A 23,980-nucleotide genomic window follows, 5' to 3' on the forward strand; every position below is an offset into this window, starting at 1 on the left:
CTAACATTGCAATGAATGTTTATGCGTATTCCTAGTCTTTCTTAATTTCTCACGCGATTTCAAACTATGTATGCCTTGAGTAATAGTAATTCAGTAATTCTATTTTATTATTATTTGTTAGTATTATTACTATTATTTATAATTGTTGATGCTATTATTATTCATTTTATATTAATATATTTTTTATTTGTGTTCCTGTTTTTTCTTTGTTAAAGTTTGAAATTTGCATGTCAACTCTGCATTCATACCTACACATACGCCCCTATAAACTAAGTACTTTGCTTGAAGATTTGATTGACGATTGCAATCTATTGGTTATCTATTTTGTATCGTTGCTTACGAATTCTTATTCAAGTTTTTGTGGCAGTGATTAGAGTACTTGAAAGTACCCCTTAAAATGGTACCCCGGGAAGCTACCCAGGCTTGCTCCCAATTCCTTGCTACGCACTCAACTCCAGGCTAAAATCACATCACGTCACCCGACAAAAACTAAAAACCCGCGAAATAAAGTTCTTCACAATATAGTTGCCGATAACAACCTAAAAAGACGTTTCATCTTTAACTTATTTTACACAAATATTTGCTTGTTTTTTTAATGCTTATGCCATAAAAAATATTTAAAACTATTTAATTTCAATACTAATTGCTTTAAAATTCAAGTTATTATATCAGCATTATTATTATAAATGTTAGTACAAATCCAAATGCTAAAATACGATTCAAAGAAATTTGTCACAAATTAAATCATTTATCAAATAATTAGTCACCAATGCTAGAATAATTATCCATTGAATATTTAACGTTAGCAAAACATCTTCAAGCAGTTTTAGATTCGCTGTTTGTTGCCACAAAGGGTGACGGGGCCTCTTTATCGAAGGGGCCCTCGTTAGGTGTTGCCGGGGCCATTTTACTCTGACGTTCCAAGGATCTATGCCTAATTATAATATAAGTTTTATTACACTTTTAATTATAATTGTTATAATTATGATTAGTAGGTTGTTTTTTATCATTTGACTCTTTACTAATATGACTTCTACAACTACAGCTACTGCTACTATAACTGTTTTTTTACTACTACAAATAATGATGATAATAATAACATAACAATATTGCAAGAAACTAAAAAAAATTTGTTCGGAACTTACTTAACAACGATTCCTAATACGATTCCAAGCAAGATGACTACTCCGACGATCGATAGCCCAATCATAACGCCAGAAAGGTGCATCCCTAATAACAAGAGGAAAATTTTATCACAGTTCTCTCTTAAATATTTCTCAAAAGTATTAACATGATACACAACGGACGCACACAGACGCACGAGGCGTTTGTAAATACGCGTGAAACGCGGGAACTCAACACCTTTATTGATTTTATTCGTTGCGCAACTCTTTGCAACCTTACAACACTCACATGTAAACTGTAATAACGTCGAAATTATTTAATTTAACTTGGCAGTTATTTTAAAAATACTTGTGAAAGTCGAATTAATGAAATTAATCTAGATTAGATACTGACAACTAGATTCCGTCTCAGAGACTAAACTCTCATCAGCAACTTTTGACACCGAGTCATCTTCTCCAATAGTTTCAGACACATCTTGAAAAAAATACCATTCGTTTGTTTGTTTGATCGTTCATTAATTTATTCGTTTGTTCATTCTTTCATTCGTTTGCTCGTTCATTCGTTCGTTCGTTCGTTCATTCGTTCGTTCGTTCGTTCGTTCGTTCGTTCATTCGTTCATTCATTCATTCATTCATTCATTCATTCATTCATTCATTCATTCATTCATTCATTGTATTTTAAAAATTAATTATATTAAATTAAGTTTAATGGTGGGTCTTCTAATTTTTTTACGGCTTGTTCAATTTTATTTAGTGAAATGAAAATTTGATTCGGTGAAATGAAAATTTGATGTGATGATATGTATACTGATAATTTTTTTAGGAAAACTACATACTCATCATGCAGACAACGTTGAACTTTGTAATGGAGCTATCAGGGCAGAAGAAAGTCGTGTCATAAACATCGTAATTCACGGCAGGTCTGCTACATGGTTGGCGATTGTCTGCTCAAATGTATTGAAAATACATGAATAATAACAACAATACAATAAAAATTTGGGTTTCGTTATTATTTTTAAACGATACGATATTTATATAACTTTAGATTTTTATCGCCATTTTGATTGTGATTTTCTGTTTGCTGGTCAGGTTCTTCAATTAATAAATGAATGATATAACAATTAATTTTTTGATAATTCAAATAAAAAAAGCATCGAAAATTTGAACCAAAAATTAAAATAATCCATTTTTATTAAAGAGAGTAGCAAACAAACAACATACCATGCCAACTTTTGACGATAAAATAGAAGGGCGGACTGCTAACTTTCTTGTTGAACTCCGTCGTTTCCAGGTATCTGATGACGCTGTAGAGGATGTATTTGTTGTACATGTCCAACTCCTTGCTAGCTGCATCCTCTTTCACGCATAACTCGTGGGCTTCGTTTATGTTGGACACGTATTTCTTCATGCCGAAGGTGAAAAAACACAACTGCTCCATTTGATCGCACCATGATTTCAACCCGTCCGTTTTCACAAATTCGCCAATTATCGCCAGGAATATGAAAAAATTCATCTCGATATTATAACCAGATGCCAGAAACAATAAAAGAATTTATAGTTAAAATTTATTTAAAAATCAGTTATTAAAATATTTTTGTGTTATGAAGAAATGAGACGTCATTTCAAGAAAAGTATCGCCGAGTTTTCATGAAAATATTTTTCATTTTATGACCAGGAAGACTCCTGCAGCAATTAGCGAAACTATTCACTATCCAAGAAAACTTACAAAAATGCATTTATTTCAAAGGTTGGCTTGAAATGATTTTTAATATATATAATATATAATATATCTATGGAAACACCAGAACACTAGTCAACTATATGCTGATGATTCTTAAATTTATACTTTTTTTCCTCCATCTAATCTCAATAACGTTCTTCTTAATCTATCTCTATGTCTTTCCTCAATTATCGCTTCGTCTGACTCTATGTGTCTTCAACTAAATTCATTTAAATTTGAATTAATTTGTCTTAATAAATCTAAACACTCTATTACCATTCCTTCTATTATCTAACCTGATACTAAAACTCTTGACGTTCCTCACAAGTTTTGTAGTCTAGGCTTTATCTTTAAATTCTAGCATGTCTCTTTCTTCTCAGATTCTCAGATTTCTAGAGTTCTTACTTTCATTTCTGTAGAATAAAAAAAAAACGCTTGCCTTTTCCTGACGACCCTACTCATCTCGCTCTTGTTACTTTTTTAGTCTTATCTAGGATTAATTATTGTAACATGCTCTATTATGGTCTTCCTAATTCTACACTCTATCCTTTAAGTAAAGCTTTTAACTGCTCGTCTAGTTACTCGTGTTCCTTTCTTTTCTCATATATCTCCATATCTTGTTCTCTTGCATTGTCTACCTATAGATTGAGTAATTTATAAAATTTCCATATTTATGTTTAGGTCTCAATCTAAATTATTTTTTAAGTACTCATCAGATATATTAATATGTTTACGGTCGTCTTCACTTCTTAACTCGTTTTAAACACTCTTTTGCTAGATCTGTATTTGCTTTTTCAAGCTTTTTTCTATGAAACACTTTACCTCCTTCTCGGCCTACTTATCCGTCACTTACGAAGTAAAATTATCTTTTCAAAGAAATTATTCGAAAGCAATTCAAAAAATATTTTACAATTCTTTGCTACAATACTTCATAAGTTTAAATTCCAAAAATAACATTCCCCAATTTACGTCCTAGCATCACTGAACAAACCATTCTCGTTTCGTGAAATGTTCGTTTTTAGCGTTCGAATAACGACAGCAAATGCAGGTGATAGGAGATTTTTGTTGCAGATTGTCATATTGAGAACAGTTTGGTTTAGTTAATTTTTTATTCTAACTTCTCGAGAACAAATATTATGTACACCCCGAATCATAAAACATTGATACGTCGACACTATACAATGTTATAATCTTCCAGTTCAGATCATACCATTGATAAATAAAATAAGTCATTTCAACTGATGATGAAATATGGAAAGCAGTAACAAAAACATTATTATAAGAACCATTCATAAAAAATATTCTCCAAATTAATATACAGGCATAAATGAATAAAAGTTGGTTGTCAGTTATTTACAGACAGTAAGAAAAAGTCAACATTTGCTTCTAATTCTTTCAAATGCTGCTTCACTGTAGAGCTATTTTTATAGGGGTTTCTTCCTATTCGGTCTCCATCTGCAAAAGACAGTTTAAAACATTCTTATAACCTTCAGAGCTTTTAAAATATTTATGAATAGCAATGAATATAAGATGAAATTATATTAGGTCATACATAGATAGTTTATACCAATTTACCTTATTGTAACTATCCAGTTGAGCGTCCAACTCCTCTTTGGTCAGGACAGGTTGGTTCAGTCTGCCACCCCTTCCCCTGCCACCACGACCTCCTCGTCTGTTGTTGAAGCCTCTCCTATAAAACAACAAATAAAATAGAAAATTGAGTGAGAAATTAACATTTTACAACCAACATTGATACCAGATGACAAAATCAAGCATTCTTCATATGAAAAGTAAAGCATTATACAATCTAGTAGATGTCAAATAAGCAAATACCTAATGTTAGATCTGTTAAACGAGTTGTTACTACTGTTGAAGGATCTGTTGTTGTTGCCAATGCTGTTGTTGTTGAATGATTTGTTCTGCACTCTTCCCCTTCCACGACCACCAATGGCATTGTTGTTGCTGCTGCTGAATCCCCTACCAATCCATACATATTTAAATGTTAATTTATTCATAACAATAATTAATAGAAATTTATTAGACAGAAACTTGATGAAATTAAAATTGAAATACTGATATTACCTTCTCAGACGATTTTTAATTGAAGAATTTTCGACAATTTGTATCTTCATTGGACGTCCTATCATTTGGAGAGTTAACAATTTGTGTTAGATTATATTATTCTAATATATGAAGAATGAAATTCAAAAAGAAAAATAAAGATACTCCAAAACAGTGTGGAGACTTGTGCTAAACAACTGATTAAAAATACTGCCGTTAAACACTGAAATGATGGAGATAGATGGTAGCAGCGATGATGATGACATTGAGCTCCACCACATCTCTATTCACTGAAATGTACCAATCATGAGCACACCACCTCCCATGTTCGTTGAGCCACCTCAGACAATGGTTCAACAACACTCGGCTTTGCAGTGTGTGTATGACGACAATCATTTTAACTATTGCGTTATGCAAATCTACCAAATTCTTCATTTTTATGCACAATATTATTTCCCAAATTTCCAACTGGAGTTATAATCATTATATTGTGACTAATCACATTTTAGGCTTAACTGAGCAAATATTTGACTATACAAAATGATTCAGGCGATAGCTAGCCCAGAAATAGTGGTCCTTTTGAATGAGCAAATGTGATGCGAAATCTCTGTAGCACGCGGTTTGTTGTAGAAATAATAATAGGAATATTTGATGGATCATCAGTGACTGGCAGGAAGTGCTAGTCGGTGATGACTCATGTCATAGATGATGTTGAAAAGATAATTCATCAACTTAATTGGTTACCATCAAGAGGAACAGCATTATAATGATTCATGGCCTGGAGAGCAGCCTGCTTTGATGCAAATATAACTTCGGCAGTGCCTTGTGATCGACCTGAAAAGTCGTAATGCACGGCTGCTTTTTTCAATATTCCAAACTCTGAGAAGAGTTCCTGCAAATGAAAATTTGTAATTAAATATAAAAATCATACAATGATTAAATCTGAATAAATTTTAATTCATTGTTACCATAATTACCAAAATCCATCTGCATTTTTACACAAAATATTCAAACTTCTGAAAATTTTTAAGATAAACATAACCTAAATTATTTAAGAATTAAAAAATAAAATTTTACTATTAAATTTTCTTAAAAAGTGAAACAAACCTTCATATCAGAGTCGTTGACACCAAAGTCAAGATTTGAAATTAATAATTTTCCTTCAATGGCAGTATTATTTGCACTAATACCGACTGTTCCTTCAAATAGATCATGCTTCCATACTCCTTCCAAGTTTCTCTGTGATGAATTAAAAATTTAAATGTTTCTATATGCAACATTGTAAGAATATGAATTTTTATTTGATTTTTAATCAAAATAAAATGAAAAACGACAAAAGAATATCAAAGTAAAATAGTAAATTTACTTTACAAATTAAAACACGAAAAACTAACTGGAATGAAACTTTTGTTGTTTCTTTTCACCACACCGCCACGAATAACACCCCCCAAGAAAGTTCTACCCCTTCGATTCGAAGCCTGATTGCCCCTTCTGATTAGATTATTTCGACGTGTCACACCTTGAACCGCGTTACCTCCGCCATTTTTTTGTTGGAAAGAACCGCTTCTCCTGTTGTTGAAATTTCCTCTACCACCTCTACCTCTACCTCTACCACGACCGACTTTTGACTTCTTGATAATTTCATCCAAACTCATGTCAACTTTATCACTGGCCATTTTTCAATCTCGAACGTAAACTTAATCAGAAAATTTGCTAACGTAAACGTAAAACTAAGATGGCTGCCACTAGAGTGAACGAACGATGAATGAACTGGCTTGGTATGATGACTCGGTTATATACACTTTATTTTTACAAGCTATTTTGTAAAAAAGAGTATGAATAGTTAAATTAACATAATTTTAATTAATAATTGTAAAACATGAATATAAATATGCTATAAAACTTGTGTTAAACTATTTCTATATTTTTTTTTATATTTTATTATTTCAAAATAAATGTTCAAACATCAATTAAAATTCGTTAAATTTTTTGAAGCGTTTACTTTTAGTTAAATTAATTAAAATGAAGACATTTTAAAAATTACTTTTCGTAAGCTTGTTTAACTTACTACATTAAAATGAGAAAAATTATAATTAATGCATTTTTATAAATTTTTATAAAAATTTTAATAATAAATTTTTATAACGGTTATTTTATCTCGGTTTATGTTGACCTATTTCCAAAGAAGTTCTAATCATATCCACTGATCAACTTTGTAACAACATTGCCGCCTTTTTCGGTTGTTCCATCGTCGCAGACGAAAGGACATGGTTAATAAAGTAATATTATTACTAAATATAATGAAAATTCATTTTATTTTCCAGCAATGGTTAATAAATAACTGTGATTCGTTTCCCCAGTTTAAAAACTTGAAGGCTTCAATTAACATTGCATTGCGACGAATTTGTGATTAAATTTTATTTGCAACCCTGTCGTTTAGTGTCAACCAGAAACCTACATAAATTAAGATAGGGTTAAATAAAATGGTAGTTAGTAATGGTTAAGTCTGATATTCGCCTCGGGTTAAAGATTTGTAATGATTGGTTAGGATATTTAAAATTTTTCAGCCACAATCAAAATTTTTTTCCAGTCACAACCACACATGCATGTAATGGACTCTATTGCACTAGATGAAAATAATGTTTATTTAAATGACCATGTTAAAATGATGTTTACACGTTATGCAAATGAAGATTGATATGATATTTCAGAGCATTTACGCATTATACTATAATCTATGAATCAAAGATTAGTATACTATAGTTTTAAACTATAAATCACATGAATTTGATTAAAGCTTATTTTTTGTTGACCTGATATTAATTATGTTTATTTATATAGTTTGATCTTTATTTCTTTATTTGTAATTAGATACATATTTATATTTATTTTCAGAAATCTGGTTTTGATGTTGATAATGGATTAAAGGTAAAAAAAGAATTTTCACTTCTCTTGCCTGATATTTTTTGTCCGAAATGCAACATTAGTTGTAAAAGTTATATTAATAGCATTCCTAATCTTGTTTACCATGTGAACAAGTACAAACTCAGGAAATCAGAGTCAAGAATTCCAAATTTTCTAAACAGAAAAATAACCAGAAGTTTTACAAAACTTTGTTCAATTACAATTAATCCAAGTCGGTTTAATCATGTTGCCACTACTGTTGTCAAATTAGAAAGACCAAACAATGACAAATTTTGGTATAAAATAGAATCTAGATGTGGCATCGATAGACTTACTTCATCTGTTTTATCTAGTCCTGAAGCTGCTGGTGAAGACTGGGACAAAAATGTTTTTTTCTCAAAATTAAATTTATTTCCTTCGGACAATGCATCTGCAAGTAATTGTTTATTTCGCAAACATTCAAAACGTTTGAATGTTCTAGAAAGTGAGTTACACATGTTGGAACAATTCGATGTTACATCTAACATTTGCAAGAGTTGCATTGTAAAGTATTTTTACAATACTAAAGATTTCAATTCATTGGATGAATATTGTATGGACAACCAAGTTAAAAAATGCTCATTTGAATTCTGGCCGTGCACATTTAATAAGCCTCCTTCGTATTATAAATGGTCACATTCCTATAAATTCAACAAAAAGGAAACTATTAAATTTTTGAAAAAACTTAAATCAAAAAATGCTATGATTCTATTGGAAGGTTTGAAAACACCAGTATTACGCTTGTATCGAGTCCAACTTAACATTTCGGAAAATATTTCTTTTATATGCCTTAATGATTTAATTGCAAATGCACGTGAGAGTCAGAATATAATTGCACTTGAAAGCACTGTGGGTTCAAAATTAAATACAAATAATATCTTTCTTAACATTTTAGATACTGGAGATTGCTCTTTGTGCATTACACCTCCAATAACTCCTATAGCTGACTGATTTTATAATGTATATGTGTCTTTGTTTTAGTACTTCGATTTCTACATTGTCAATTTAAATAATTAGAAAAATATTTTTCATGATATTATTGTTTATTAGTGTCTTAATTTTGATATATTTTAATGAAAAATGCTTCGAAAATAAATACAGTTAAATGCAATAAAGATGAACATATCAGAAAATAGATTAGTACCATCTGACTGTACGTAGATATTAGTTGTCCCACAATCAATGGTCCTGTGATGAGGCCCAGTGAAGAGCCACTCAGCAACACGGCACTCTCTTTGCCAGTCATAGATAAACTTTCTGATATCCATAAAATATTTGTTGGAAAAATAATGGCCGTACCAAATCCAGCAAAAAATATAGATCTCCAAACGATATCTTCAAACTGATCAATGGCCAGTAATGACAAGTAATGACATGGTAATGGCCAACATAGTCCTCGGTCTCAGGAACACTGAAACTACGACACCCAATATTCTGCATGAAATTTGAGCTCCATAGAATAATGACAGCAACGATGCAGATTGGGCAACCGACCATTGTAAGTATTTCAGAGCGAAAGCTGTCGGGAAAAATGACGTTATTCCTTCCGTGTAATAATTTAAAAGTCCTAGAAAAAAGAAAAATGTTAGCAAAATTACTTTTAGCCGCACGTTTTGCTGGAATTTGTTTTTAGGAATTATCTGTTGTTCTTCGGATGTGCTTTCTGTTTTACTCCGTCTTTTTATTAAAAACTGTTTCTTTTTGACTGCTTTGAATATGAAGGCAGTTACATAAGGTATATTTGCCGAAAACATGATGAAAGCAATCGTAATAAAAGCGTATTTGACAGAATTCAAATCACGACCATCTTTACAAGCGGATGAAAAGTTGCCGGAATGTGGACTACTGTTTGTAAAACTTGAGTTCCAAATGTTAGATGTTTCATTGAAATGATCATCCACTTCAATTTCGCACAAGAATGATTTTGTTATGAACGGTCCCAAGCTCCCTCCGATTGACCAAGTGACGTGGAAGCCCTGCATTAATGTGTTTTTATATTTATTCCCACTCCACAGTTTAATGCCGTACGACTGAGACGTTGCAAATAATTAAATGTGTTTTTTTGTAAATCTATTCAACTCTATTTATCGTATTGATGCTATTAATTCTTGTCTGTATCGTTGAAGCCCAAACACATTCCACACACCACAGTAAACAGTGCGTACAAAGAAGATGTTGACATGTAAACCGATGCTATCGTCGCCGAACAGTAAATTAAATTTGAAAAGATAAACAAAAATTCGGGATTTAAACGATTGTACAGAGCTGCACACTAAGGTTCCGATGAGAAATCCCACTGCAAAAATTGTGAATATAGAATACATCGTTTATTCATCGGTTTGAAATAAATTTTCCATGTGTACCAATGTCACACCAATCAATGAGTCTGTCATACCCTGAAAAAACACACGAAATATTCATTAAAACATTATACAATTGATGAAATTGGTTGCTTAAATTTATACCATGACAGTCGACAGCCAGTATAATGATAAGGATTTCAACCACTGCATATCTGAACAATTCACTTCTGAAAATTTCGTTTGTTAGTATTATTAAATTGACAAAATGGACAAAATCTTATCATTAAACTTTTAGTTGAAAGTTGGGCCGCTTTATCAACATCAGGTTCCATGAAAAAAGTTCACCCTAGTAAAGAATCTTTTTTAATGTTTTAGATTTAAACAAATTTTATCAAAAAAATTCTACGGTAAACTACTAATTTGTATTTGTACTGCTTTGTTAGACGTTTAAAATTTAATGAGTTTAGTTTTTTGATCTTGCATTTAGAGGATGGTGTTCCTAATTTATAATAATATGACGATATGCAGCCTCAACTGTAATGTACAATGTTCATCTCATCATTTTGTAAACTGTTTATTAAATGTTGAATTGGTTTCAATATGGTTTGCCACGAAAACATTAGACTGTAGATAATTGTTCATGTACGTAGAATGTACTTGTACGATATTGGATTGAACTTTTTGCGAATAATCGTAAATTTCGACGGTTTTAATATGATGGAAAAATTTATAATTTTTGTTACTCAGTTTAAATCTTGTCCACTTTTTAATTTAAAATATGAAATAAATAACTAAGAGAAAATTAAAAAATGTACTAGTAGATATGATAATTTGATTTTCGCTATGATATTTAGCGCTGCATACTTTAAAACCATGATTCACCGGATTCACCATGTTTCATTTATGATACTATGGCAAAGATATTTCAATCCATTCACCAAAATAACTTTTCCAGTTAAAACTAAATTTTCTGACACCCTAATTATATTTGTCGGATAAATATTTCCAGTGCCAAAACCGGTCAACAAAACCACAACCCATAAAACATTTGGTAGAGCGTTGATGGCCAGTATTAACAAGAAAGCTATTGCAGGTACGGTTATTGCAATTGATAAAATTGTTCTCGGTCTCGAGGTAGTTGAGACTAAAATTGTTAACAATCTACATGCGAAGTAAGCACTGATAAATATTGGTAGAGCCAAACTTGATTGATAAACGACCCAATTAATATAAATTAGATGTAGATGTTTCAAGTCGAATGCTGTTATGAACGCCTTCGAGGTAATTAAAAATTCCGAATAAAAAACTGACCAGAATAAATATGAGTCTGTTAAATTTTGTTTGTTTTAGATTTGGTTCGTCTAAATTTTTTTTCTTCCGTTGAATTTTTTGTCACTAAGTCAATAAACAGATTTTTTTTTGAAAAGTTAAAAATTAAAATTAACATGAGTCGTATATTCGCAGAAAGAATTATGAAGCCAAGATCTATTAAAGCTTTTCGAATAGTTAAGAGCTCCATGCCATTCAGAAACGTTGTCGAAATGTTTTCGAAAATTTTATCAAAATTTTTATTTTCGTTTGATGTTTCAGTGAAATCTTCCAAAAAATTGTCGTATTATTATATGGCCTCCAAAAGACCAACATAAAGTGAATGCTTTGAAAAAAGAAATGTTTGCGCTTGTGTTTGCTCCATTTTCGAAGAGCATAAGATTGCCCGGCTGATAAAAATATAAGTTGTTTAGTAACGATTATGATTAAGAAAATCATATGAACCTGAGTCATTGAATCCAAATCCAATTCTTTTAATCACGTAATTCTGTCGAATACAAAAAACAGAAATTCAGGTTTCAGGCGATCGTAGGGAGGGCACAAAATAACGATGCGAGTAAGTAACCAAGTAAATAAAATGTAACCGATGCTGACATCGTCTGTTCTCTAACATCCATTATCTTCTCCGGGTGAACGAAAGTTCTTTCCAAAGTTGTGCTTGCAACGCGCTATAAAAATAACGTTTCACATAATGCTAAAATTTTTACATATAAAAATAAATTTCCCAGTTCTTTTGAAATTTTCAATTCTATCATAACTGTTGATGCCCATTACAGAGAAATCGATTTCAGCCAAACAATGTGTGAACATATGCAATCTAATTTCAATGACAAATACAAATTTATATGCTTCAAATTCGATAATTACGGTTATTAATTTGAATTTACATTTTATTTCACGTTTTTCCTTTTATCTGACACATTTTTCCTGCTCCATTGCCATGTGAACATATGATGCTTTTGAATGAGTTATTTTATGCTGTTTTTTCAAGCAGAAGAAATTATAAATGTTATTAATTATCAAAATTTGTGTAATATGTGTGTGTGTTGCCTTTGTTTATTTATATTAAATATATTTTTTTGCATGCTTATATACCACATGTATATGTTTTTATCCATCTGCATGTCTTCTTCGAATGAAGAATTCGTATTAAATACGAAATTGATAATGCTCAATTCAAATATAAAACAGTGACATTAAATAAGCGTATAAATATATATATAAGTTCATTAAAATCGACATCGATTAATATTAAATAATTATATAAATAAAATTAGGGTTGAGGCTTTCGTACAGAAAATTATTAAAAAACATCACTGCATTTTCAGCTTTGATTAGTTATTGGTTTAGTTTTTCAATTTTTCGAACTATATTTTCATCGTTGTTTTTGACTTATTCATATAGAAAACCAAGTTTTTAACTACTCTTCTATAAATTTTTATTCAACAAAGAACAAGTTTTTTTGGTAATCCTTTATCATTTTCAATGTATTTTCAAATATTGATTGTATCTTATATATACTTATATCTGTTTTATTTTAAAATATTGGCTGTAAAAGATCACTTTTTGTTAGTTAATAACTTCATGTTATTATTCATTTCTTTTTCGGTAGCAAAGTTATCGGATTTTTAAGTTGCAGAATCATTTTTCATATTCAAAGAGAACCTTGTAATAAATATCCAACAGAAAATGTTTTTAAGATAAATTGAACTCCAAAGCATCGACTATGAACAAAGGTAATAAATATGAGATTGTCGACAGTACTTGATATTATAATTTTTCATATAAATCTTCAATCATAAAAACTTCAATCATATGGATTATCGTCATTTTGCATTTACATTATTAGTTTTGTGTTCAAAACACCAGGGTTATTTAAATTGAAATTTAGAAAATATTCAGTTTTCAGTAATGTTACAAATATTTAAACGTTGTAAACGAAACTTCAAATTAATTTATGGTAGGTACTTGTAACTTGCAACAAAGTTTTATTAATATTATCTCATTTAATTCAATGAATTATTGTAAAAAAACAAAAAAATGTAAATTAGTTTTCATTAATTGTCACGATGAATATACATTGAATGTAACCCCAAATAAAATTTGTTACATTTTTTTGTATTTTTTACAATTATATTATTTGCCAAATATTTTGACGAATAACAGTTCAAATATAAACAAAATTAAAAATACTAAGGAAGAGTCTAAAAGAAAGTAAACCAAACACATCTGGCCATAATTTGTCGTGAGCATTCCTACCAAGAGGGGCCCTGTAATGAATCCAACCGACCCACCGCATACAATTACTGAACTCACTTTACCAGTCAACACCAAATTTTCTGTTACCCAAATTATATTTGTTGGAAAAATATTTCCTGTGCCGAAGCCCGCCAACAAGACAACTGCCCAGAGAATATTCGGAAACCGGTTGACAGCTAACATTAACAAAAAAGCTATCGTCGTCATTGTTATTGTAAAAGATAAAATTGTTCTTGGTGTCAAAAAAACTGAGACTAAAACAGCTAATAATCGACTAGCAAAGTGAGCTCCAAAGTAAATTGAAATGAGGAAACTTGATTGATGTACAGACCAATGTAGATGTTTCAAAGCGAATGCTGTTATAAAAGCAATTGTTATGCCTTCGACGTAATAGCACAAAATTCCAAAAAAAAATATAAACGTGAGCAATATAAGTTTGAGGTGCAGAGTCTGTTCAATTCTGTTTGCCTGTGGATCTGGCTCGCATAAAACTTGTTGTTCTTCCGCTATATATTTTGTCACTTCTTCATTCTTTTTTTGTCGAACAAAGGATAATTTTTTTTTCTTTAAAATGTTGAAGAGCAGAATTATTAGAAAGGGTATATTTGCAGAAAGACCAATGGAGCCAAAAACTATGAATACGTTACGAACTGTTGTGAGTTCCATATCATTCAGACACGTTGTAGAAATGTTTCCCAGAATTTCATCCTGCGTAAGAATAATTTCACTTCTATCTAATGTTTTATTAAAATTTTCGACAAAATGGTTGATTTCACAAAGGAATGGTTTGATTATGAACGGCCCTATGATACCTCCAAAAGACCAAAGAAGATGAATGCCTTGAATCAAAGAATTCATGTACTTGTGTCTCTTCCATATTTTTACTCCATAAGACTGGCCAGCTAAAGTTATCAATGTAGAGTAAACATATTTTTGCAATTATTTTTACAACATATTTTGCAAATATTAACCTGAATCCGTGAATGCAAACCCGATTCCTTTAATTACTATACAAGTGGCAAAAAACAGGAAGGTGGAAGTGAGACCAGCTCCAATGGTAGCCACACAAGCAACACTGTTAGAAACAATGAACACAAATTCAGGTTTCAGACGGTCGTATATGAGGGCACAAAGTATCGATCCGAATAAGTAACCAAGTGCGTAAAACGTAATGACAGCCGACATTGTCTGTTCTCCAACATTCATTAGCTTCTCCAGGTGAACTAGAGTCACACCCAAAATTGTGTTTGCGATGCCCTAGAAATAAAAAATGAATTCATATGTGTATTATCATTGTTTATTTCCCTTGTAACATTTTTACCATTACTATGAACATCCAATATAGAGAGAATGATTTAAACCAGAGCAGAGGTGAACAGATGCAGTCTATTTCTAAATAAAAAGTAACATAATAATTCATTTTATTTATTTATTTATGTAAAATCTATTTTATTAAATAATTTTACAAATTTACTTTTTTCTCCGTGTTTCGGTTTTTTTTCGACATAGTTCTCCAATTCCATAACAATTTTTTTGTTTGAAAATTTATTTAAAATGTTTTTCCAAAAAATTGATTATGTTCAGTTAAATGCAGTTTCAAAATTTTCAGGATATGAAAAATTTACACGCTATAAATGTTGTTTAACGTGTATTTGTCCATCATCACTTTTATCTGTAACCCTTATTGTACTACTTTCAACATTTTAACCTAATCTAAATACAAATGTTAGCTATAACAATCAAACACTGTTTATTATAACTGTGTTAGTACAACTAATATCACTAGTATAGAAGAGTGTAACAATACCCGTCAATGTTGAAACTGTTGTTGTTTAAGCTTTACAAAAGTTCCAAAAATATTTTTATAGTAACTGAAATGAAACATCAAATTTTTATAAAAATTTTAATACTAAAATATCTAAAAAATGATAAAAAAAACTATAAACAAAGTTTATACAATTTAATATATAATGTATAAGTTTTAAAAAATGTTATGACTAAAATAGCACTAAGAATATCACTAAGAATACAGAAAGTACCATGGGTTATTATTCTAAATACATTTCAAACTGAAATTTGAACAAAAGTTGAATTTTTACTCATATTACAGATTTCTTCATAATTGTTGTATAAATAATATGTCAGCAATACAAAGCCGATTGTTCTACTTGATAATGGCAACATTGTGTATGGCAGCGGTTTGTACATGCACGGTTAATGAACGGCGTGTTTACAAATGCGTCCTTCTATTTCAACGTTCTTTGTACGCTAACGAAAACAATTCAACCGTCGAAAGAAACGAATGTTCAGTCAATTATTTGCTGTTATTACTTTTGAAAAACAAATTATATAATAAAACAATTAAATGTCGGCATCTTTTGGCACAAAATCGTCTTCGCCAATAGTTGCCGACGAATCTTGAAAAAAATTCCATTCGTTTGTTTGTTTGATCGTTCATTAATTCATTCGTTTAATTTAATCGTTCATTTGTCCGGACTGCTAACTATCTTGTTGAACTCCGTAGTTTCCAGGTATCTGATGACACTGATGTATTTGTTGTACATGTCCAACTCCTTGCTAGCTGCATCCTCTTTCACGCATAACTCGTGGGCTTCGTTTATGTTGGACACGTATTTTTTTATGCACCATTTGATCGCACCATGATTTATTGAAATAATATATATGTATATTATATATGTTTCAATATATTTATGACTTTCCATAGTTTTAGACAATCTTATATTATTGCTAATTTGACTAACTTGCACGTGTATGCTTTTCGTTTTTTGTCGACTAACGTGTCTTCTAATATTTCAATTAACGTTTCTTTAATAAACAATTATATTAAAAACAAACAAAGAAGTTTTTTATTTTAAACAGGTTATGGGCCCAGAACGCTTAATAAATTGTTTAGAGAAAAAGTTATTTTGATAAAAAAGAAAGAGATTGCAATTCGTGACTAAAAGAACTTTTCCAACTAACGTTGAAGCAAGAATATCAATTTTTTTTTCCTTCAAAATGGACTCAAAGCTTCAAATAAAACAGTTAAGTTGCACAGCCGATTGGCCCATTTGGAAACGTCGTGTTCGAGATTTCATGGACTACCATGAGGGCGCACTTGATGTGATTGGTGGGAAGTTGTCAAAACCAAAAATCCTAAAAAGTCAAACAGAGCAACAGACAAAAGATTTTAAAAATAAATCAGATCTGTTTAGAAAGGAAATCAGTTATGCCAAATCAGTAATTGCGAATGCAGTCACAGAAGATACATACCAAAAGATAATGGACAAGAACACAGCGTTTGAAGTTTGGGAGGAATTATAAAGAAATTTTGAAGCGTCAACTAATGACCAACTGTTCCAAGTTTGTAGCAATTTTTTCGATTTCAATTGGATAGCGGATGTAGATGTATTCGGCCAAATTGCAAGATTGAAGACTTTATGGAACGAATTAAACAGTGGGTTTCAGGCATCGGGAGAAAATAAACTACCAGAGCTGCTATTAGTATGCAAAGCGATGCAGATTCTTCCAAATAGTTTCCAAAACTTCAAATCAAGTTAGCTAATGCTAAGTGAAGAAAAGCAGTCGATAGATAATTTAATCACTCATCTCTGTGCTTTCGAAAGAGAGATAAAGACTTTCGACACAATCGATAAATCATCAAGGCAGAACGCCTTAGTTGTAAATGTTGAAAAGCCAAGTTTCAACAAATCAAGAGATTTCACTAAAAGGACAAAACCAGTTGGTAACTGGAACTATTGCCATAAACCTGGACACTGGGTTAAGCAATGTAGAAAGTGGGTCAGTGATGGAAGACCTTATAAAAATTCCAAAATGTTTCAGCGACACCAAGAAAAGCATATGATGAAACATCAAATGTAGTTTTGTGCACGTCAGCCAGTAATCAAGCACTGAGAGACAACACTAAGTGGTATATTGACAATGGAGCAACAAAGCACCTAACGAACAATCCAGATAATTTTGTTACTTTTGAGAAGTTTGTCGCACCATGTTCTGTTCAAGCTGCAGAAAAAGAAGTTCTTGCTGCTGTGGGTAGAGGCGAAATAAATATGCTGTCAACAGTAAATAACAAACAACAGTATATAAAACTCTCAGATATCTGGTATGTTCCAAATATAGGTAGAAACCTATTTTCCATATTAGTCGCACAAGATAAAAATTCAAAAAACAGCAAGATTGAATCTTATGCAACCAAATGTCAACTCAGTATAAAGTACCGAGTGGTAGTACAAGGGACAAGACGAGTAGATGGTTCCTTGTATGAGGCAAACTTGATTTCATTAACTCCAGATACACCGGCTGAAGTGAATATAGTCAGTGAAAATTCAATAGTGCAGCTCTACCATGAACGTTTTGGTCATCAAGATAAACGTCACATAAAGAATGTTATAGAAAAAGAGTTAAACATTAAAGTTCATCTTGACAAGAATTTGTGTGAACCATGTCTCTATGGTAAAGCACATCGGTTAAAATTTGGCAAGAGAAATGCAACCAATAAACCAGGTGAACTACTATCAGCAGATGATTGTGGTCCTTTCAGTACAAAATCATTTAATAGTAAACGATATTTTGTTGTTTTCAAAGATCATTACAGCAAAATGAGGTTCATTTCTTTTCTTAGACACAAAAATGAAGTGAAACAGGCACTACAAAATATTTTGTCTCAAGCAGCGACTCAAGGTCATAAAGTAAAAGAATTTTAAGTGACAATGGGGATGAGTTTGACAACGAAGAAGTTCGAAACATCCTGCGCAGCCATGGAATCACGCAATGACTAACAGCACCATATACACATCAACAAATGGTGGTAGTGAACGTGAAAACAGAACAATAGTTGAAATGGCACGCACATTAAAGTACTCAAATCCAGATTTTGAATTTCCAGTCGCTATGTGGGCTGAGTTATGTTCAACTGCAGTATATTTACTTAATCGAACAGGCAAGTCGTCGATTGAAGATAAAAGCCCATTTGAAATTTGAACAAGTAAAAAGCCGAGAATTAACCATTTGAGAATAATTGGCTCTACATGTTTTGTTCACATACGTGATCAAAAACGTCAAAAAATGGATAAGAAAGCCATAAAAGGTTACCTTGTTGGTTACGATGGTGACAAACGTTATCGTATATAACTCAAAAATCAATATAAAATGATATTCTCAAAAGATGTAGTTTTCCAAAAAAAACCTATGAAATGTACAACATCATTTGAACATCAGACTCAAAAAGATTTTACAACAGATCCTCAAATCAATTGCAAATCAGAAAATGACTCGAGAAGTAGAAATGATGATTCAAAAGAAGAAATTACAGATGACACTGAGAAGATTATAGATAATTCAGTTTAAGTTCAACTCAGAGATAGGTCAAGCTTGCAGAAACCTAAGAAGTTAGATGATTATGTGATGCAGGCTGAGACATATTTATTAGATGTACATGAACCAGATACATACGAAGAAGCCATTCAAAGCAGGGAAAGTAAATATTGGAATAATGCCATGAATAATGAAATTAATTCATTAAACAAAAATAGAACTTGGGAACTTTGTGAGCTACCCAGAGGAGCTAAAGTTATTCCATGTAAATGGGTTTACAAAATAAAAACCTTGCCAGACGGAAGTGTAGATAGATACAAGGCAAGACTTGTGGCAAAAGGATTTCCACAACGACAAAATGTAGATTACAATCAGACGTTTAGTCCAGTAGTAAAGTTGATTACAGTTCGCTCTGTACTAAGTATTGCAGCAAGTGAAAAACTGCATCTTCTTCAATTTGATGTATCAACTGCATTCCTGTATGGTGAACTTGATGAAGTGATCCACATCAAACAACCAGTAAGATATAATGATGGCTCAAATAAATTTTGTCGATTGCTCAAAAGTCTGTATGGTCTAAAGCAAGCACCTCGTCGTTGGAATCAATGCTTCGGCAAGTTTCTTTTTGAATGTGGTTTTAAGTCAAGTGAAGCGGATCCATGTTTGTATGTTAAAAAACAGAATGAAAACATTATGATGTTAGCATTGTATGTTGATGATGGACTGGTAGCCGCTAGCAACACAGAAGATTTAGATCTATTCATTGAAAAATTGAAGCTGAAATTTCAGGTTACAGTTAAACCTGCAACATATTTTCTAGGTCTTCAAATAGAAACTCTATTGGATGGAAGCATAAAAGTTTGTCAATCTAGTTATGCAAGAAAAATTCTTAAACTTTTCAGATTTGAAGAATGTAAACCAGTTCACACCCCAATGCTTAAAGAAAATGATAATAATCAATCAGACACAGCAGGTTCAGAATACAGTACAAAAGGAGTTTTGCAGTGTTTCAGTGATTCAGATTTTGGAGGCTGTAGACTAGACGTTCGACCACAGGTATTGCAGTGATATATGCAGTAGGCATAATATCATGGATTAATCAACGACAGGCCATAGTTGCAACATCTACAACAGAGGCTGAGATCATCGCTGCGACAGAGGCTGTCAAAGAAATAATTTGGCTTCAAAGATTATTCAAATCATTACAGGTTGATTTGAAAGATGTGCCAATCTTGCAAGTTGACAACAGTGCTGCAGTCAAATTAGCTCAGAACCCACAATTTCATCGGCGAACAAAACACATTGACTTGAAGAAGTTTTTTATTAGAGAAAAAATTCAAGATGGAACGGTTGATATCACACAAATTTCAACAAGTGATCAATTCGGTGATGTGATGACAAAGCCACTGGACAGTCAGACTGAAACTCCTGTGTGGACATATGGGACTAATGTCATAAAATGTTTTGAAACAAGGGAAAGTATTGAAATAATATATATGTATATGTATATTATATATGTTTCAATATATTTATGACTTTCCATAATTTCAGACAATCTTATATTATTGCTAACTTGACTATCTTATATTATTGCTAACTTGCACGTGTATGCTTTTCGCTTTTTGTCGACTAACGTGTCTTCTAATATTTCAATTAACGTTTCTTTAATAAACAATTATATTAAAAACAAACAAAGAAGTTTTTTATTTTAAACATGATTTCAGTCCGTCCGTTTTCACAAACTCGCCAATTATTGCAGAAATATAAAAAAAATTCATCTCGATTTTGTAACCAGTTAGTCGCCAGAAATAATAGAAGAATTTAATGTTAATATTTATTTAAAAATCTGTTATTAAAATTTTTTGTTTTATGAAGAAATGAGATGTCATTTCAAAAAAAGTATCGCTGAGTTTTCCAAGCAAATATTTTTCATCTTATGACTTAAGCTTGTATTTAACAAATCTTTGCTTTGATACTTTATCAGTTAAAATTAATAAAAAAAGCGTACCTCACTAAATTACTTTAAACACCACACCCTGGCATCACTGAACAAACCATCCCTCGTTTCGTGAAATGTTCAATTTTAGCGTTCAAATAACGAAAGCAAGTGCAGGTGATACGAGATTTTCGTTGCAGGCGGTCATATTGAGAACAAGTTTGGTATAGTTAATTTTTTATTCTAACTTTTCGAGAACAAATATTATGTACACACGCGAATTATAAAATATTGATACGTCGATATTTAAGTTCAGATCATATTATTGATAAATAAAATAAGTCATTTCAACGGGTGATGAAATATGGAAAGCTGTAACACAAACATGTTAAGAACCATTCATAAAAAAAATATTCTCTAAATTTTATATACAGACATAAATAAATAAAAATATGTTGTCAGTTATTTACAGACAATAAGAACATGTCAACATTTGCTTCAAATTCTTTCAAATTCTGCTTCACTGTTCAGTTCTTTCTGTAGGGGCCTTACTCGGTCTCCATCTATAAAAAATAGTTTAAAACATTCTTATAATATTATTAATAAAGCATGAATAAAAAACTACTATTGAAAGGCAAAAAATTAATAAAAGAGCAATCAGCCATGCATTCGAGCAATGGATATAAGATGAAATTACATTAGATTATATAAAGTGTATACCAATTTACCTTATTGTAACTATCCAGTTGAGCGTCCAACTCCTCTTTGGTCAGGACAGGTTGGTTCAGTCTGCCACCCCTTCCCCTGCCACCACGACCTCCTCGTCTGTTGTTGAAGCCTCTCCTATAAAACAACAAATAGAAAATTGAGTGAGAAATTAACATTGTACAACCAACATTGATACCAGATGACAAAATCAAGCATTCTTCATATGAAAAGTAAAGCATTATACAATCTAGTAGATGACAAATAAGCAAATACCTAATGTTAGATCTGTTAAACGAGTTGTTACTACTGTTGAAGGATCTGTTGTTGTTGCCAATGCTGTTGTTGTTGTTGAATGATTTGTTCTGCACTCTTCCACTTCCACGACCACCAATGGCATTATTGTTGCTGCTGCTGAATCCCCTACCAATCCATACATATTTAAATGTTAATTTAGTCATAACAATAGACAAAAACTTGATGAAATTAAAATTGCAATACTGATATTACCTTCTCAGACGATTTTCAATTGAAGAATTTTCGACAATTTGTATCTTCATTGGACGTCCTGTCGTTTGGAGAGTTGACAATTTGTTTAAGATTATATTATTTTGCTATATGAAAAATAAAAATTCAAAAAGAAAATTAAAGATACTCCAAAACAGTGTGGAGATTTGTGCTAAACAACTGGATAAAAATACTGCCGTTGAACAATGAAATGATGGAGATAGATGGTAGCAACGATTATAAGTGCTAGTCGGTGATGACTTATGTCATAAATGACGTTGAAAAGATAATTCATCAACTTATTTGGTTACCATCAAGAGGAATATAATTATAACGATTCATGGCCTGGAGAGCAGCCTGCTTTGATGCAAATATAACTTCGGCAGTGCCTTGTGATCGACCTGAAAAGTCGTAATGCACGGCTGCTTTTTTTAACATTCCAAACTCTGAGAAGAGTTCCTGCGATTGAATATTTTTTGTTAAATATAAAAATTATTTAATCCATTGTCGCCTTAATTACCAAAATATTTCGTTATTATTTTATATCTATTTTTTTGTTACACAATGTATTTACTAATGAATATTTTTCAGGAGAAACATCTAATTTATTTGAATAAATTAATTAAATGATTTTTCTATAAAACTTTCTTAAAAAGTTTTAGAAACCTTTATGTCAGAGTCGTTGACACCAAAGTCAAGATTTGAAATTATTAGTTGTCCTTCAATGGCAGCATTATTTGCATTAAAACCGACTGTTTCTTCAAATAAATCGTGATTCCAGATTTCTTCCAAGTTTCTCTAATATTAATTAATAAAAATTACAATGTTTTAAAATTAATTAAATAACTTATTTTTAGCTACTCAACTTTGTAAAAATAATTGAAAATTTTTATTTAATTTTTAATCAAAATAAAATGAAAAACGACAAAAGAATATCAAAGTAAAATAGTAAATTTACTTTACAAATTAAAAAACGAAAAACTAACCGGAATGAAACTTTTATTGCTTCTTTTTGTCACACCGCCACGAATAACACCCCCCAAGAAAGTTCTACCCCTTCGATTCGAAGCCTGATTGCCCCTTCTGATTGGATTAGTTCGACGTGTCACACCTTGAACCGCGTTACCTCCGCCATTTTTTTGTTGGAAAGAACCGCTTCTCCTGTTGTTGAAATTTCCTCTACCACCTCTACCTCTACCACGACCGTCTTTTGATTTCTTGATAATTTCATCCAAACTCAAGTCGACTTTATCACTGGCCATTTTTCAATCTCGAACGTAAACTTGATCAGAAAATTTGCTATCGTAAAAGAAAAACCAAATTGGCTGTCACTAGAGTGAACGAACGATGAATGAACTGGCTTGGTGTGATACTCGGTTATATACACTTTATTTTTACAAGCTATGTTGTAAAACATTAACGATTGTAAAACATAGATATGTTATACAATGAAACCTGTGTAAAACTATTTCTGATTTTTTTAATATTTATAATTTTAAAATAAATGTTTGATCACCAATAAAAATGCGTAAAATTTTTTCAAGCGTTTACTTATTGCTAAATTTATTTAAAGGAAGATATTTTGAAAATTATTTTTCTTAAGCTTGTTTAACATACTACATTAAATTAAAGAAAAATAGTAATTGGCTTTAATAATTTAATTTTATTACGGTTAGCTTTAGTTTCTCGGTTGATGTTGACCTATTTCCAAAGAAGTTCTAATCATATCCACTGATCAACTTTGTAACAACATTGCCGC

General features: G+C 31.3%; 6 protein-coding genes across 6 annotated transcripts; 1 reads left to right on the forward strand and 5 right to left on the reverse strand.

Moving 5' to 3' along the window:
- Positions 1 to 1,952: 1,952 nt before the first annotated feature.
- HELRODRAFT_168596 (hypothetical protein) lies at positions 1,953 to 2,637 on the reverse strand (the record flags this gene model as incomplete). Its single annotated transcript, XM_009014432.1, has 2 exons — positions 1,953 to 2,068; positions 2,346 to 2,637. The coding sequence occupies 2 exons, from the start codon at positions 2,635 to 2,637 to the stop codon at positions 1,953 to 1,955; spliced, it is 408 nt and encodes a 135-aa protein (XP_009012680.1).
- A 2,995-nt stretch (positions 2,638 to 5,632) lies between these two features.
- HELRODRAFT_73860 (hypothetical protein) lies at positions 5,633 to 6,153 on the reverse strand (the record flags this gene model as incomplete). Its single annotated transcript, XM_009014433.1, has 2 exons — positions 5,633 to 5,797; positions 6,013 to 6,153. Coding segments are annotated over 2 exons (306 nt in total), but the record flags the coding sequence as incomplete, so codon positions are not given.
- A 1,235-nt stretch (positions 6,154 to 7,388) lies between these two features.
- On the forward strand, positions 7,389 to 8,799 carry HELRODRAFT_168598 (hypothetical protein; the record flags this gene model as incomplete). Its single annotated transcript, XM_009014434.1, has 2 exons — positions 7,389 to 7,394; positions 7,801 to 8,799. 2 exons carry the CDS (start codon positions 7,389 to 7,391, stop codon positions 8,797 to 8,799), a joined length of 1,005 nt encoding a protein of 334 aa, XP_009012682.1.
- Positions 8,800 to 9,194: 395 nt separating this feature from the next.
- Positions 9,195 to 11,045, reverse strand: HELRODRAFT_168599 (hypothetical protein; the record flags this gene model as incomplete). Its single annotated transcript, XM_009014435.1, has 2 exons — positions 9,195 to 9,878; positions 11,016 to 11,045. The coding sequence occupies 2 exons, from the start codon at positions 11,043 to 11,045 to the stop codon at positions 9,195 to 9,197; spliced, it is 714 nt and encodes a 237-aa protein (XP_009012683.1).
- A 1,344-nt stretch (positions 11,046 to 12,389) lies between these two features.
- On the reverse strand, positions 12,390 to 16,462 carry HELRODRAFT_168600 (hypothetical protein; the record flags this gene model as incomplete). Its single annotated transcript, XM_009014436.1, has 4 exons — positions 12,390 to 12,458; positions 13,797 to 14,641; positions 14,711 to 14,996; positions 16,244 to 16,462. 4 exons carry the CDS (start codon positions 16,460 to 16,462, stop codon positions 12,390 to 12,392), a joined length of 1,419 nt encoding a protein of 472 aa, XP_009012684.1.
- Positions 16,463 to 21,234: 4,772 nt separating this feature from the next.
- Positions 21,235 to 23,558, reverse strand: HELRODRAFT_97663 (hypothetical protein). The gene is made up of 8 exons (XM_009014437.1): positions 23,322 to 23,558; positions 23,208 to 23,300; positions 22,888 to 23,019; positions 22,533 to 22,680; positions 22,225 to 22,282; positions 21,991 to 22,137; positions 21,738 to 21,852; positions 21,235 to 21,572 (listed from the first exon to the last, which is right to left on the reverse strand). The coding sequence occupies exons 1-8, from the start codon at positions 23,481 to 23,483 to the stop codon at positions 21,558 to 21,560; spliced, it is 870 nt and encodes a 289-aa protein (XP_009012685.1). The 5' UTR covers positions 23,484 to 23,558; the 3' UTR covers positions 21,235 to 21,557.
- Between the last annotated feature and the right edge of the window lie 422 nt (positions 23,559 to 23,980).

The sequence above is a fragment of the Helobdella robusta genome, assembly GCF_000326865.2.
Source record: "Helobdella robusta unplaced genomic scaffold HELROscaffold_13, whole genome shotgun sequence".
Lineage (NCBI taxonomy): Eukaryota > Metazoa > Annelida > Clitellata > Rhynchobdellida > Glossiphoniidae > Helobdella > Helobdella robusta.